Below are 17,666 nucleotides of genomic sequence, written 5' to 3'. Positions count from 1 at the left end.
CATTCAGACTCTAGGCCCCTCCACTTCAATGTTGTTCCTCTTTTATTCTCTCTTTTGTGGTTATGCATGTTGGGGTACTCTTCCATGTGTACTGATAACCCTTCACTATCTTATTGAAGGCACAATTCTTCATGTGTGAGCCTGAACTAGTGAGTTTCAATAGACTACAAAATGCAATTGAACCTGATCCTGTCTTCATTCAATTTCCATGCCCACACATGTTCCAGCAGGCAAGAAACCAACCAGGAGAAGGCCTGCTACTACAAGACCCATCACATTACTGATGTTGAATGTAGATGCCAGCTGAAGAAATCTTTCCTGCAAAATCAAGATCCCCAACCTGGTTTATCTGGAATCCACTGTCGAGTCTGCTCATTCTGAGCAAAAATATGTATCATCAGCCCTAAAATCTCTTGCTGCAATATATGAGATGATTTTCTTCTTTGTAGGATGTTGTAGGACAAATGATGACTGGGTAGGGATCAGCAGTGAGAACCTGTTTTTTCTTATCTTCACTAGCCCACCCACAAATACGGTGACTTCAACCAAGTAACTATCAGCAGGCAAGGCACTCTACTTCCTGAGCAATCAGAGCCCCAGAGACCAAGACGCATATTTTATAATAAATAGCAATAAATGTGATTGTGTGAATATATTAGTTAAAAACAAGCAAAACATGTGGTCTGATATTTTCTTAAAGAATAAATTTCATTAATTTTTTTTATAGCAGTCAAGATATTGCAATTGACTTTATTGTTCTCTTGGGTTGGGGTGGGGGTGGGGATGCAAAATCAGATTGGAATCCTGCTCAAGATTCCTACCTCCCATCAGATTGTGTGTGTACAAGTGGTGCTAGATGAAGGCAGTATTGGGCATAGCTATGATACACCTCCTCCTAACCCTCCCCTTCCTACCTCTTAGACAGAATGGACCAGCTTAACTACACATGAAGGTTGATCACTTGGTTCAGATGGTGCACAGCAATTGCCAGCATCTCTGGTTGTGCAGCACTTTGGAACATGCTGAGGAATCGAGAAGGTTCAATTCAAGTTTTTTCTCAGGAAAGGACCAGCGAAAATTTACAAAGTAAACATTTTAACAAGCCTCTTTTTTAATCGGCAGGGGAGCAAACCTATTGGGGGCTGTGAACCATTTCAATCACAGTGATGTGTTTTGATAAGGTTTATACTACCTTGTCATGAGATTGTAAAGAAATGTTGTCTTGGCACTTTTCATTGTGATGGAAGGGCTGATTCTAACCCAGTCCACCTAACAGGAATAGGGAAGTAGCAGGCCCAATATTGGAGTGCTGTACTTAGCATCCTGTTCCTGCTCTTTGTCAAGGCAAGCCCAGTCTCTTGACTCAGTCTGGCAGAAGCCTCATTAAATTATACACATGGGGGTCCTATGAAATACATAAGACCCCACTTGTAATTTTGAGGTATAAAAAAGTGAAGTGTGAGTGAAAGTATGAATGCTACGATTAAATTCAATTCCCTGAGCTAGAGAGGGGCGATATTTCTATCCAGTGACTGTTCTGGAGAATCCAGAATGTGTAGACACAGGTTGAGGATAGGATTAGAAGTTGCTGTGAAGCCACACTTGGTTGAAATGTGTCTCCACATTCACTGTCCAAGGTTAAATATGCATGGGCATTTGTATGAGGTACCAGAATGCTGACAACACCTGTGGAACAGAACCCTAGCATGTCTGAGCACCATCCTGAGGAAGAGATAGCAAGAAAACAGAAGGAAGGAATTACTGTCCTTGTATTTTCATTTTTTAAAAAAAAACAACTTACATTTACATAACACTTTAATGTCGTAAAACATTGAGACATTTCACAAAAAATTGACACTGAGCCACAAAAGGAAATATTAGGAGAGATGACCAAAGTTCGATCAAAGAAGCAGATTTTAAGCAGGATTTCAAAGAGAAGAGAGGGGCAGAGTTTTAAGGAGGAAATTACCGAACTTAATGCCTGGGCAGTGGAAAGTCTGACCATCAACTCGTGGAGCGATTAAAATCAAGGATGTGCAAGAGGCCAGAACTGGAGGAGTTCGAGATCTCCAAGTGTTGTAGGGATAGAGGAGGTTACAGGAATAGAGAGGGGTAAAGCTCAGAAGGAATTTGAAAGCAAGGATGAGTATTTTAAAATAGAGGTGTTGCCAGACCAGTTGCCAAGAAAGGTTGGCAAGGACAAAGGTAATAGGTGAACAGGATTTGGTGTGAGTAAGGATATAGATAGCAGAATTTTGGATGAGATCAGGTTGATGTAGGGTGCAAGATGGGACACTGTCCAGGAGAGTATTGAAATAGTCAATTCTAGTGGTAATAAAGGCATGGATGAAGGCTTCAGCAGCAGATGAGCTAAGACGGGGCAGAGTCAGGCAATGTTATGGAGGTGGAAATAGGTGGGCTTTGTGATGGAGTGGATATATGGCAGGAAGCTCATTTCAAGGTCATATAGGTCCAAAAGATAGTGAACAGTCTGGTTTAGCCTCGGACAGATGCCATGCAGAGGAATGCAGCCAATGGCTAGGAAACCGAATTTTTAGCAAAGAAGGAAGATAATGGCTTCACAGTATTTGGTTGGAGGAAATTTCTGCTCAACCAGTCCTGGATTTTGGGGAAGTGTGAGAAAAATCAGAGACAGTGGAGGGGTCAAGAGAGGCGATAGTGAGGTGGAGCTGGGTGTCCTCAGTGTACATGTACAATCAGATCAGCCACGATCTTAAATGGTAGAGTAGGCTAGTGGCCTACCCTGTTCCTAATTCGTATGTTCATATGTAGAAATCTGGAGCATGCCTACTCAAGATTAATTAGGGATAAGCAACAAATGCTGGCTCACATCCCACAAAAGAATATTACTGTTTGGGGGGGGGGGGGGAGACCAGAACAATGGGGCATTGCCTTAAATTTAGACCTAGGCCATTCAGAGGTGATATCAGGAAGCACCCCTTCACCGAAGGGTAGCGGGAATCTGGAACATTCTGCCCTATGAGGCTGCTGAGGCCAAGTCAGTTGAAAATTTCAAAACTGAGAGAGATGTATCTTTGTTTGTCAGGATATTAAGAGGTAAGGAACCAAAGCGTGAGTTATGGATCAGATCAGCCATAATTCAATCGGATGGAGTGACAGGCTCGAGGGGCTGAATGGCCCTTTTCTGTTCCAATTCGCGGTTAACAGGTTTACCTCAGACCAGTGCGGGCTTCTCCAACCAACTCACGGGCCATAGTTTCAAAACCGTACACACGGTCTGAAAGGGCGACACGTTTACTTAGAACGTTAACGAAACAATAAAACCCAATTATTAACCGGTCGTTGCCAAGCCTGAGTCACACTTGATCACTTGGGGGCGATAAAGTCCTCCTTTTGACCAGCGAACGCCAACTTTACAACCATTTTCGCCGATTATCACTGGAGCGTGTCACTTCACAATAATTTATGTTATAAACAAAAAACACGTTTTCGCAGGTACAGGGCGAAGCCTGGTTTAAAAAAAAGGAAAGCGGGATTCGTGCAGCCTGGTTGATGACAGTAATCATGGCAAACCATGGTGATGGGGGTGGGGGTGGGGATGGGGATGGGGAGGTATCCTCAGGCACAAAGAAGCCAATGCTTGAAGACATGTACAAGGATAAAGAGAATACACGGTCTGGGCTGAAATCCCGTTAACATGTAGATGTGTACAGGGAAGACACAGCACTAAAATTAAAGGCAGTGGGAGCCATCTCATGGTTGCAAAAGTTTCTTAAAACATAAATTGAGGGGGAACTTTCCACCCCCCCCCCCCCCAACCTTCCCTCCGTCCGCTAAATTTGCACCCATAGGACGTCCCCCGTTGATTTTCTCCGCCCCCTTTTAGAGCATTTATTTGCATGTTTTTTTTAAAAAAAAGGAAAAAGGAAAAAGACAAAAGTCACGCAAAACTGGACAGGAGATTGTTGGAGGGAGAAATACACAATCAATGGGTAAAAACAGCAAAGGGACCTCGAAAAAATGCTGGTGATTTCCGTGTGGAAATGGATTGACTCTGGGGCGAACAGTCAGTTGGAAGAAGGGAAGCCGCCGCAGCGCGAAAAGTTGGGAGCTGGACTTATTTTTTTGGCAAAACATTTTTTTCTGTGTGTGCCTGTTGTTTGCAGTGAATGGCTGGGATCAGGAACCGAGAGAAGTGTTGGAAAGGTCACTGCTTGTTCCTTCCTCGCTTGGATTGCTCTTTTATTTACTAGTTTTGTGAGTATTTATTAACTTGGGGCCGAACTGAGGGTGGGAGAACAGATAAGGTCAACAATGAGTTGGGTAGTTTGCAAGGAACGACTTATGCAGCAGTGGATGTAGAAGAGTGGTTGGTGTGTTGGGGGGGGGGGGGGGTGGGTGGGGGGCTAGGGGGGGTGGGTGGGTTTGGGTTTTGTGTGTGGGGGGGGGGGGACGAGAGAAGAGGAGAAAATATATTTAAAAGGGTACGATGGCGGAAAAAGATCAAGGGAGGAAAGTCAGTGTTTATAGAAGTGTTTCATTCCAGTATTTGAGCGAGTGGAGAGCTAAGAGCCCGGCTGATGAAAGCCAGCACAAATCCAAACTTTTTACAAGTTCCGCCCAGCCCCCACCAGCTTCGCTTTCTGCTGGAGATAGGAGTCAGCAGCAGCCGCCGCCGCAGCCGACACCGACCCCGACCACGACCACCCGGTCCGCCAGCAAAATCCGCTCCGTTTGCAAACTGGTCTCTGCCAACCTCGCCAGCCCGGAGATCAAGAGGAGCCACCCGATCTCGCCGTCCATCCGCCAGCTCTCGGAGTTGTTTGACAGCGGGGAGAGCCCCCCGCCTGGCCCCCATGCGGCGAGACCCCCACCACCCCCACCCCCACCCCTGGGCAGGGCTGCCGAGCGGCAGCAGGTGACAGCGGCCGGGGGGACACGGCAGAGGGAAGGGGGGGAGACGGAGGTCCTGACTGAGGGCTTGGCTCCCGTGCTCGGCGAGGAGGAGGAGGAGGAGGAGGAGAAGGAGGAGGTGGTGGAGGTGGGGGGAGGAGGAGATGAGGCGCCGTCCGATGTGGCGGCCAGCCCCCAGCGGAGGGGTCAAGGTGGCCGGAGGATGAACTTGGAGGAGCTCCGGGCTGACCAGCACCTGGCCGCTGACGCCGAGCACCAGCAGCAGCAGCAGCAGCCACTCGCCAGCCCCGCCAGCCCCGGCGAAGCTGCCCACTGGCCCAGTGTCACCGAGATGCTCAAGCTGTTCGGGGAGCCCGGCTCCAGGAAGCCCCCGAGACTGACCCCCGATCCCGCCAGCTCCTGCCCGTGGGGGGAGCCTCCCGGCGAGGGCCAGGCGGCCAGCTGCCCCCGGCCCGAAGGTACCTGCAGCCCCGTCAGACTCGCCCCGTCCAGGTCTGCGGCGAACCCCGGCCCCCAGCCGCCGGCCAGCGGCGAGCAGAAGCCCCTCAGCTGGGGTGAAGCTGGGACCCTTGGCTGCAGAGTCCCACCCCCGCCCCCACCGCCTCGCAGCTCCCTACCATTAGCTCTGAGGTTGCCTTGGCGTTCCTCTGGTCTGCACAAACAAGAGGGAAGACAGGAATCGGATAGTTTACATTCCACACATAACTGCTCCAAACCACAGGCTGTCCCCACTACTACGAGCATACAGGCGAGCTCTAGCGACGAGGAGCAATACAGCAGAGACCTGGTGCAGCACAGCAACCCCAGCAGCAGCAGCAAAGTTGGAAAGATTAGCAGGTCCCAGGACCGGTCTTCAGGGAGTGAGGAAGATCACCCCATGGTTCACAGGGATGTCAAGAGAAGGTCACTGAGGAAAAAGAAAGCCAGTATCGTGGTGGGGAGTAAAAATGAGTCTGACAGCGATGACCCCTTAGGTGAATCTATGGCGAGGCACGAAGGACATGGTCAGTTGGAGCATTTCTCTTGCAAAAGTGAGGAAGGTTTGAAGTCACAGCCAACAGCTGAATCAGACTCCCCGGCACTGGACTGTTCTTCCCCATGTGGCTTGGCAACCCTTCCTCGCGAGAGCAAACATTGTGTCTCAGCAGCTTGCCAGACAAGCAAAGTTGAACAGAGCCATAAAAGGTCTCTCGGGCTGCTTGGAGATAGTGGAACGCCCAGCCCTACAAATCAGCCTCACAGCACTTCAGGGTCACCCATACCCATGGTCTCCAGAGTTGCAAAAGTCAACATCCAGTCCTTCCTTCAGAGTCCCAGCAGCTCCAGGAGCAGCAGCAGGTACTCCAGCACTGAAACACTAAAGGAGGAAGACCACTATTCTGGATTAAACAGGAACTTTCAAGGGAGTTTGAATATGCACCGGACACCGAGCTTTGGTCACGGCGATGAGATGGCCAAACATTTGAAACCATTGGTGCGTTCCCGACCCAAGCTGCCTTTCGGGATTGTCAAGGTAATGACTGAGGGTTCAACAGGGAGTGTGAGTCCACAGTATGAATGTAGCACTGATAAATCTAAGCACAGAAAGTCTATGTCAAATCCTGACATAGCATCTGAAACACTGACTTTGTTTAGCTTTCTTAAATCGGACTTTTCAGGGCTCAGGATGAGGAGGAAAGAAAATGATGATTTTGATAGTGATGGGGTTAATCATGATCGCTTTGGAGGCACTCACTGCCAAAACACAAAGCAGCAACATGAGCTCGCCTCAGTGGGAAGAGGCAGGGGCTCGCTCCATTCTTTAAACCAGCAGTCTGCAGGTGTGCGTCCTACTCTCAAAGACCTCACTGCCACACTGCGGCGTGCCAAATCTTTCACATATTCTGACAAGCCAGTGACACGCAGGCCTATTGCTCGCACTCTCATGAAACCCAGTAATTCAGAGGCCACACTTTCGAACATAGGATGCTGCGATTCTGCTTCAGAGGGAGAAAGCCAAGATACAGCCCATCAGAGAAGTGAGGACTTGCTGCCTGTCGACATGCAGGTTCAGTACATCCAGGAAGCAGGGCAGCTTTTTGAGAAAATCAACACGATGTGGTCTCAGAAGGAATCCCCTCACAAGCCCGATCAGAAGGACGCGGAATGTCATAAACGTGCGGAGGAGGATGCAAAGTTTCAGAAAGATGCTGAGATGCTGGCTGCTGCAGCAGACGAAGAGCTGGAGAACGTGAAAAGAGGGGAGTCTGAGGAGAATTTATCTGGTGGGAAATCGGCCGACGATTTATCAGGTCCCGAGTCCAGCATGACCGATGAAGGAATTGTTACCGAGCCTGAGACTGGATCCAGCAGCACCTTGTACAAGGAAATTCCTAGTCACGTGTTGGTGCGAAAACCAGCCAGCGGCCTCAGTAAGGAGAACGAAAAGGAGCTGCTTGTCAACCAAGGCATGACTCCTGCAATGACAGCAGTGAGGACTGGCTATGAGAGTGTCGCAATAGGAGGGAATGTGGTGTACAATAAAACTGCTGCTTCAGTCACTTTGGATCCTCCTTCAACTCCGAGCTCCATTCGACGCAGAAGGAAATTTCCTCCTGGTGGCAGCAATGGATCTGATTCCAGCAACGGGAGCAATGGGGAGTCCAGTGGTGACACCTACAGATCTTTTAGTGACCCTATGCCACATCGGAAGTGCTCAGAAGAAACTGAAAATTTCTCAGTTGACAGCAACTTATTGGGCTCGCTAAACTCCGTCAAAGGTGGCATCCTGGAATGTTCAGCCACTGCCTTATCAGAGTGCACCGGAAGTGCAGCCAGTGACTTGTCAGTTTGCAGTGATGGCTTAAAGGATTACAACACGGTGATTCAGCGTATAGTTAGAGAACCAGGGACAATGGACAAAGTGATTGATGAAAAAGGTAATGGAAAGTTGGTGAAAAAAAAATCACTCAGCGACCCAAGTCGGAGAGGTGAGTTGAGCACCCCAGGGTTTACGGGTCCTAGTGAGCCGATAACTGAGATGGAACAGGCGATTCCAACATCTAGCAGTGAGCCCATCCTTTCTGAGCAGAGAGATGAAGTAGGGGACCTGGAGGAGTTTTCCAAGCAGGTTAGGAAGCCCCGTTCACAGTCTGAACGCACACTGCCCTTGCAGGTCATTGAGGAACAGGATAAAGCTAATTTACAGAACTTCAGTTTGCACCCAAAGCTAGCAGAAGTTCTTTCACCACGATCAATGAGACGCAGCTCCAAGAAGCGTAATAACAGGGTCACGCAACAGGAGGGTAGAAAGTATGAGATGTTGGGCGAGATGGACCAGTCACCACCGCTCAAGACACGACCTTCAACCAAGCACATAAGGCACACAAGTGAGCCAGCCAATTTTGTTCCCATTGCTTCTAAAGTCATTGCCCCAGAAACCCATTTGTCTTGTAGCCAGCCAGTTCACGTCACTGCCCCAGAACCCACAAGACAATCTAGAAAGCAGTTACCCCTTACACAAACTCCATCCTTGGAAGATGTCACCAAGCAGTACATTTTGAAAGGGGAATCGTCCCTTCAACCACCAGTGGATTTGTCTGCCTCGGCCCCTGGAACGCCAACCAGCACCGAATCCCGAATTCCCTCCCTACCAAAACCAAATGAGGAACTAGGAGCAAGCATCAACAAAGGCAAACCTCAAGTGGTAAGTGAACTGGGCTTCGTGTCATTTGAAATGTTTCTTTTTGTATCAGTTTTGCCTCTGGTAGTACTGAAGATGTTGCACACTGCATGAGTTTTTAGTTGAATCTCCTGCAGTGTTTAAAAATACCTTTTCCATGCAGATGCAAAACTTAAATGGGACATTTTCACTTTAAGGCATGGTTTTGGATGTAAGCATAGATCACATAGTACAAGCAGACTTTTTGCATTACAGTGAAGGGAAAAGTGATAAACTGATGTTCAGCTCAACAGGATCCATTACGTTAACAGAGTTTTATTTTCCCTTACTTTTAGAATTCACCCAATGTTTGATGGGTGTCTAAATTCTAAAATTAGTTTCCTGCAACAGAGTTTGTGCTGCAGTATTTATTCAAAAAGTGAAAGAGATTTTACTGGGGGGAAGAAAAATGCAATTGACGCAAGAACCAGGCTTGTCACAGCTGTAACCTATACATGTGTATGACTAGCAAAGACAATTGTAGATCTCCAGGTACAAAGTCCAGAAATTGTACAAGTGTAAACCTACTCTTCACGATACTTAGACCTTTATAGTTTTTCATTTTCTATATGATCCATAACGACATGATATTAGTAAGACCATGTGCTCTGCCAAACACTTAGTCTTTGCAGTAACCCTCTAACGTTCTTCTGAACCTAAAGCATTCAGGGATGATTTGTAGAGGCTGAGCAAGGATGAGGCAGTTTCCTGAAAAGTAAACATTGACATTTGGACTGTGCAATCATGAGCTGGAAAAGCAAGTGGGTTCTCCAGCTTGGGAGCACTGTGTTTCTTTTGAGTCATCGTGGGTTGAAGAAGCTGAAATGTGAAAGGAAAATGCATTTTACATTAACCATTTGTGCTTTACTGATAGAGTTGTTCTTTCATAGAGCTAGAAGCAACGTTTTAAAAAAAACTGTAGTGCATCATTAGGTCCATGTTTTATGGGAGGGGGTGGTGGTTTGAGATGTGAGATGAAGGGATTTATAATATTCAGAATAAGAAATGTTGCTGAGAAGAGAAGAAACTAAGACGAAAGTAGACGGGCCCTAGGGTGAGATATGCAAGTAGCCACTTGGTCTGCAGTGGAAAGAAAATGCCTGTGCTTTAGGCTAGACCATGGAGGACAGTCCCACCAAAAGAAATAAAATGAACAAAACTCCAGCTGTTGGAAATCTAAGCTCAAAATATACAGGACCATAGTCAGCACATGTAAGTAGAAAAATCAGGTTAACTTAAGACACTTTGGGGTTGAAAACTGTGTGGCAATAAAAGAACTATCCATAGTGGAAAAACTCTCCCTTCTAAGGCTACATGTAGCATATTGTGTTGTGTCATGGCCTGACATTTTAAATTCTACAGTCATATTAAAACAAAATACCACAGAATACCAATAATTATGCTAACATAACATTCTGCTAAGAAGCTGTTCAAGTGAAAAGCGGATTGAAATTCTTCATTTGAACTTATCACTTGATTGAATTTGTCAAGGTGCATTATAGAGTGTAATATAACAACCTAATGCACTAACACAGCCAGACTGATCTGAATCTAATAGGGTCGGGCAAAGAGTGAACCCAATTTGGAACAGATCCTGCCTCTATTCTTACAAGTTGGTAAATATTAAGTGTACAGCTTTTATTACACTCATGTTCAAGAGCGTGACACCATATATCATCTTTTCACATGGTACTTGTGTACATTGAGAACATTGAATCTTTCACTTGGGTGAACACTGAGGAGACAAAAGCATTTGATTCTGAAGGGATGTTACAGGTTAATTAGCCAACTGTAGTCATGTTTCTTTCTGAGTTGGTTCAGGAATAAGCAGCAATGTTCAGTTTGAGATTGTCAACACAGAGGGAGACAGCTTTGCGTGCTTCAGTTAATACACGCAAAGTTACTGGTTCTCAAGTAAAAATTTGTGTGACTTGCAATAAGTTTTTTAATAATAAGACTTTTGTGTCACATTGAGTCTATGTAGTCTGTGTGCTCAATTCTTGTGATGACCTTTGACTCAGGGAGGATAAATGATGCAAAATCGAATAAACTTTTATTCCTATTTGTACTTGGCACAATGTATGCAGATTGATCAGTTAATTGACTATGCACCATTAAAAAGAGCATTATCAGCATATTCCTCTTTTATTGGCACGAGTTTGAATCAGGTTTTGAATGAGTTACCTTCTAAGGGCACATTTATCATTTTAAGTAACATCAATATCTGGTAATCTTTACAAGTTCCTAAAGTATTCTATAGGCTTCATTTAGAAGTGATTCTTAAAATCTTAAAATTATAATTGCAGATATTGCATAATCTTCCAAAGTTGTCAATTTGGGAATTGACCCTTTTTACATTGGAAAATTTTGACCGTAACTCCATTATTTAAGAAAGGCTAAGGAGAGGAATCAGGAAATCATAGACTGTTAGTCTAACATCTGTTGTGGGGAAGTTATGGAATCTATAATTAAGGAATGGGTGACTGAGTATTTAAGAGACATTTGAGCTGATTAGAGAAAACCAGCATGGATTTGTAATGAGTAGGTCATGTCACATCAAATGGAATTTTTTGAGGAAGTTCCTGAAGTAGTAGATGAGGGAATGTCTGGATGTAGTTTATAGGGACTTTCAGAAGGCACTTGATACATATAAAAGACTGTTAGCTAAAATTAAAGCTCATAGAATTGAAGACAAATTATAGTAGATTGGTTAGGTCCTAGAAGACACTAGGGATAATGGATATGTACTCAGTTGGAATTACCTAATAGTGTCCATAAGGATCTGTGTTGGGGCTTTGATTATTCATTATATTTGTTAATGATTTAGATAATGCAATAGAAAGCCATTTATCCAAAACACAGGTTGGTGGAATGTAAATAGTGTTGATGGGAGCATAAAATTACAAAGAGATGTTGATAGGATAAGTGAGTAGGTGAAACTGGCAGATGGATCTCAACACAGGTAAGTATGAGATTATCCTTTTTGGACCAAAAACGAGAAGCTAGGAACAGTGGAGATCCTAAGAGGTTTAGGAGTCCATATATACAGGTCACTAAAATGTAGTAAAATGAATCAAAAAGACTAATGGAATGTTAGCCTTTACAACTTGAGGGCTAGAATGGAAAGGGGAGAAAGATCTGCTGCAGGTTTTGGAAGGAGTGTTACGCAGATTCGCCAGAATGTTACCAGGGCTCCAACGGTTAAATTATGAAGAGGGATTATATAAACTCTGATTGCATTCTCTGGAATATACAGGGTTAATGGGTGATTTGATTGAGTTTTTCCCTATTTTGAAAGACATTAATAGGTTCGATAGCAAGAACCCTTTTCCTCTGATTGAGGGGACTAGACAAGGGGACATAACTTTAAAAATCAGAGCAGGAAACACTCCTTCACACAAAGAGTGGTAGAAGTGTGGAACTTACTCCACAGAAAAAAAACCAGTCGATACTTGCCCAATTAATAACTTGAAATCTGAGATTGATTGATAGATAATTGCTACCCTAGGGAACTAAAGGATCTGGAACCATGTCAGGTTGATGGAGTCAGAATACAGATTCACCATGATCTCACTGAATGGCAAAACAGGATCAAGGAGCTGAATGGCCTTCTGTCCCTATGTTCCTACTTTTAATTGGCTGAAATGCATGCATGAGTCAATTAGAAATTAATTTAAAATAATCCAACTGTTATGGTGATCGAATATTCAATATGGAAAAACTTCTTCTGAGGCTGTCTCCACCTTTCTCCTGATCCTTTCTGTTTACCCAACCCTGTCTCTGTACCTCCTTCCCCCCCACCCCCCTTCAATATTTACTCATGTTGGTAGGCATGTAGACAGATCTGTGCAAGAGGAAAGAAACAACTTTAATAAATAATGAAGCATAAAATTAGGTTATTGATCTATTTAAGTTGGATGGAAGACTGTACACATATCAATATCTCCATTAAAAGCTCTATTTCTGTCTGACGATCTGTTACTGATTTTAAAATTCTCATCCTTGTTTTCAAATTCCTCCATGACCTCGTCCCTCCCTATCTCGATCATTCTCCTCCAGTTCTACAACCATCCGAGATCTCCATTCTTCCCCAATTTTGGCCTTGTGCGCATCCCCGATTTTCACTGTTCCACCACTGGTGGTTGTGCCCACAGCTGACTTTGGCCCTAAGCTCTGACTTCCTCCGTAAACTGCTCCACCTCTCTACCTATCTGTCGTCTATTAAGCTGTCCCTTAAAACCTACCTCTTTGACCAAGCTTTTGGCCACCAGCCCTAATGTGTCCTTATATGGCTCGTTGTCAAATTTTGTCCTGCAATAGTCCAATGAAGTGTCTTGGAATATTTCATGACATTAAAGGTACTATATAAATGTAAGTTGTTGTAGTGATAGAGAGTCCCTTTGAGTAATCTGAAAGGATTTCTGCAGTTCTGTGGCCATAATGCAGTGCCACACTGTCCATTACTAGATTCACAGTGTCTGCTGATACTGCACCATCATTGAGATCTTCCATTCATAATTTGCACACACCTTGACTAAGTGCCAGTAATGCCACAGCAGATGTATTAGTTTACCACTGACCATTTAAAAAAATATAGTCCATCTAAACCATCTTGTCAAACACTTAACGATGGAAGGGTTAAACTCACGCTGGCAACTAGTTTCTGAAATCCTTACTGTGGAGAACATTTTGTCTCAACTTTCTCTTAACGTTTTTTGTAGTTGAGAGAATTATTAATTTTTAATTTGTAAACCCATTTTTGATTAATCATTCCCTCCACGTAAGATGACAGGAGAAAAATAGATCAAGTGCATGGAACATGCCTCATACACTGAAGAAAATGGAACATTTTGAATTGCTGTTATTCTTGGAAATGATAAAAAAAAATACTGCTGCAGTTGTCTGTTTAACTTGTCATCTACTTTGTGTATTTTTTAACTCTATGGGCAGGATTTTTCCTATGGTGGGTGGCCTCCATTTTTTGTGGGCGGGTCAATTAAGGCCCGCCCAGCGTAATGAGCGACTGGTAGCGCTCAGCGCTACCAGTGCAGGCGGCGGAAGGAGGGAGATTCGGGGCCAGTGCGACAGAGCGCAGCAACCTCCCTGAGGCACGGAGCTGCCTGAGGGAGATTGAATGTATATTAAAATAATTAAAGAAATGATTTAAAAAATTATTTAAATATGAGTGTGTCACATGAGTGAGGACATGGCTTTATATTTATGAACATTTATTTATTTAATAAAAACTTCAGGAAACCTCATCCCGCTCATGGATGAGGTTTCCTGAAAAACACGAAGGCCGGCTTGGTCCTTTCGCCTGCCCGCCAACCTTAAGGATGGACAGGCAGCGTTCACAAGTGGTTCTGTTAATGTCTTAATGGCCTTAGTAGGCAGTTTACATTTCGGCGGGTGCGCAGCCCACTCCGGCATGTGCCCACTGAACGCGATATCACGATGGCGTTGGGACGCATGCCCGGTGTCATCGCGCGTCATTTTACGCGTCGGCATGTTGGGCCCGCCCCCTCCACGCCGACCGGAAAATTCTGCCTGGTCTGAGATTCCCTGTCTGCTTTTTCAGAGAGGCAGGTAGGATCATCCTCCAGATGGATAACTGCCTCCACGCCTTGGTGAACAAAGATCCAGTTATGGCAGAGGGTATGTCACAGCCAAATATAAAATGTCTTTGGATATGACCCAAAAACAATCTTGGTTGTTCTTCACAATGCATGATTTACATCCAAGTTACCTCTGATATTGCTGTGCTGGGCAGAGGGATGGGTCTGCGGAGCGGACAACAAATAGGCGATGTTTCCTTTGTGCTCTAAATGTAGCAATGTTATAAAACCAGAGAGTATCGAGTGCAAAGAAAAGGCTTATGAAACGACAAGAAAAAGTGGAAATCCAGAAAAGAGAGAACTATAAAAATCAACAAAGGGATTAAAAAAAGTAATAAAAGATATAGAAAGGGAATCTGAAAAAAAAAAATTGCCAGGAATATCAAAGCTAGCAGTAAACGCTTTTAGAAATAAGTAGAGATAGCGGAACTATAATGAACAGTAAGGAAATAACAGACTTGTTAAATAAGCTTTCACAGTAGATGAAGAGGACAAAATGCCAGCAATACAAAAGACTTAAAAATAAGTTAAGGGAGAGCATCAGTGGATTTGAAAGAATTTAAAAAAAAAGTAATGGAGAAAATAATGAGACTTAAGATGGATGAGTCTCCAGGACCTGATGGTTCCCACCCCAGGGGATCAGAAGAAGTAGTTGAGGAAATTGCAGATGCGATTGTCATAATTTTCCAAAATTCTTTAGATTTAAGAATTGTGTCTTTTTGGATTTAAAAATTGCTCATATTGCATATTACATAAGGAGGGAAGGGGAGAGAATTCAGAAATTCATTCTGCGCTACTTTAAAAAAAAAACCATTCATGGGATGTGGGCTTTGCTGGCTGGGCCAGTATTTATTGCCCATCCCTAGTTGCCCTTGAAAAAGTGGTGGTGAGCTGCCTTCTTGAACCACTGCAGTCCATGTGGTGTAGGTACACCCACAGTGCTGTTAGGAAGGGAGTTCCAGGATTTTGACCCAGCGACAGTGAAGGAACAGTGATATATTTCCAAGTCAGGATGGTGAGTGACTTGGAGGGGGACTTCCAGATGGTGGTGTTCCCATCTATCTGCAGTCCTTGTCCTTCTAGATGGTAGTGGTCATGGGTTTAGAAGCTGCTGTCTAAGGAGCCTTGGTGAATTCCTGCAGTGCATCTTGTAGATGGTACACACTACTGCTACTGTGCGTCGGGGGTGAAAAGAGTGAATGTTTGTGGGTGTGGTGCCAATCAAACGGACTGCTTTGTCCTGGACGGTGTCCAGTTTCTTCAGTGTTGTGGGAGCTGCCCTCATCCAGCCAAATGGGGAGTATTCCATCACACTCAGGACCTGTGCCCTGTAGATGGTGGACAGGCTTTAGGGAGTCAGGAGGTGTGTTACTCGTTGCAGGGTTCCTAGCCTCTGACCTGCTCTTGTAGTCATAGTATTTATATGGGTAGTACAGTTTAGTTTCTGGTGCTGAACATTGTGCAATCATCAGCAAACATCCCCACTTGTGACCTTATGATGTAAGGAAGGTCATTGATGAAGCAGCTGAAGGTGGTTGGGCCTAGGACACTACCCTGAGGAACTCCTGCATTGATGTCCTGGAGCTGGGATGACTGACCTCCAACAACCACAAGCATCTTCCTTTGTGCTAGGTATGGCTCCAACCAGTGGAGAGTTTTCCCCCTGATTCCCATTGACTTCAGCTCTGCTAGGGCTCCCTGATGCCACACTCGGTCAAATGCTGCTTTGATGTCAAGAGCAGTCACTCTCACCTCACCTCGGAAGTTTAGCTCTTTTGTCCATGTTTGAACCAAGGCTGTAATGAGGACAGGAGCTGAGTGGCCCTGGCGAAACCCATACTGGGCGTCAGTGAGCAGGTTATTGCTAAGCAAGCGCCACTTGATAGCACTATTGATGACACCTTCCATTACTTTACTGATGATTGAGAGTAGACTGATGGGGCAGTAATTGGCCATGTTGGATTTGTCTTGCTTTTTGTGTACAGGCATACCTGGGCAATTTTTCCACCTAACTGGGTAGATGCCAGAGATGTAGCTGTACTGGAACAGCTTGGCTAGGGTTGCGGTAAGTTCTGGAGATCAAGTCTTCAGTTTCTATTGCCAGAATATTGTCAGGGCCCATAGCCTTTGCTCTATCCAGTGCCTTCAGCCATTTATTGATATCATGTGGATGCTGGGGACCTCCAGAGGAGGCCAAGGTGGATCATCCACTCCACTTGTGTTGTTATACAACTGTTGATAATTCTAGATTTTCTGTTCTCAAAAATCTGGGGCAGGATTTTATATTGCAGGCAAGGGAGGGCCTGTAAAATGTCTTGGATAGCCCCCCCCACCACCCCCCCCCCCCCACCCCCCCCACACACACACACACACAGACACACACACACACACACACACACACACACACACACACACACACACACACACACACACACACACACACACACACACACACACACACACAACCTCTCTGCAATTTTACAGTGGGATGGGTGAGACCTAAGCTGGACTGCCTGCCCTCGCTTCAATTTAGGCCCTTATGTGGCCAATTGATGAACACAAGGGCCATTTTCCACCCTGCCTCAATTTTTAGGCTGGCGAGAGGAGTTCAGGGGCAGGGTGAAGCCTGGAAGTGACTGTGTCCAGGCCTCAGGAGGGAAGTGGTTGGAGGGCACTTCCATCAACAACCTCCTTTCAACATTGGGCATCCCCCCACCCCAAAATGTCTGACCCCAGCGGGTGCTCCCTCAGCCCCTGGCTTCTCCACAAACACTCCCACACCCCGTCTGCGTAACCCCCGTGGCTCATCTCTCTTCTCTACCCTGAGGCCCCCACACTTGCCTTATCCTGGACTCCCGGAACTTCGGCTCTGCGGACTGCTTGCCATCCCAGTCCTGTCCGCTGTAGCTTCTGGTGCTGCTGGGACTAGAGCCAATCAGACTGGCCAGCAACACTCTGAGGCGGGACTCCTGACTGATGGGTGGAAGTTCCCAGCCTCGTCAATTAACACTCATTGGAGTTAAATGACTCCTCAGATGGTGGGAAGGGAAATCCTGCCACCCTTAAAATCTTGGCCTTGGTGCATAACTGCCTTGCAGTCAGACTCAAACCCAACATTCATTCTCTCATAGAAAAGCTGAGGAAAGCCTCGAGAATGCATGTAGTCAAGCCCAGGAGTTCCTAAAATGGAATCTGAGAATCAAATAATGTTGTAGCGAGTATATTTTTTTCTTTTATATGAACCATCATTTCACTTCAGAATTTTGTTTTTCTGCATTTCACTCCTTTCAGTTTAAATATAACTCGTTATTTTTGTAAATTGTGCTGAACGTGATCCAGCTATGTTTAAATTGAACCTTATCACTGCTTCCCACGTCCTTGGGCTGCAGAAAGGATGATATCATAGAGCGATCGCAAACATTAACAAAATTGAGATACTGGGATAGTTGTTGTTT

The 17,666-nt window shown here is 45.2% G+C and overlaps 1 protein-coding gene across 1 annotated transcript in view; it reads left to right on the top strand.

The window, feature by feature from the left end:
• The first annotated feature begins 4,471 nt into the window (after positions 1-4,471).
• LOC121283863 (rho guanine nucleotide exchange factor 17-like) overlaps positions 4,472-17,666 on the top strand; it is a 502,814-nt gene continuing 489,619 nt past the window's right edge. The window contains exon 1 of the mRNA XM_041198663.1: positions 4,472-8,581. Within this exon, the coding sequence (XP_041054597.1) occupies positions 4,472-8,581 (4,110 nt within the window). The remainder of the gene's footprint in view (positions 8,582-17,666) is intronic.

This window comes from Carcharodon carcharias, chromosome 11 (genome assembly GCF_017639515.1).
Source record: "Carcharodon carcharias isolate sCarCar2 chromosome 11, sCarCar2.pri, whole genome shotgun sequence".
Taxonomy (NCBI): domain Eukaryota; kingdom Metazoa; phylum Chordata; class Chondrichthyes; order Lamniformes; family Lamnidae; genus Carcharodon; species Carcharodon carcharias.
Note: the sequence above shows the minus strand (reverse complement) of the source record. Positions and strands in the feature narration are given on the sequence as shown.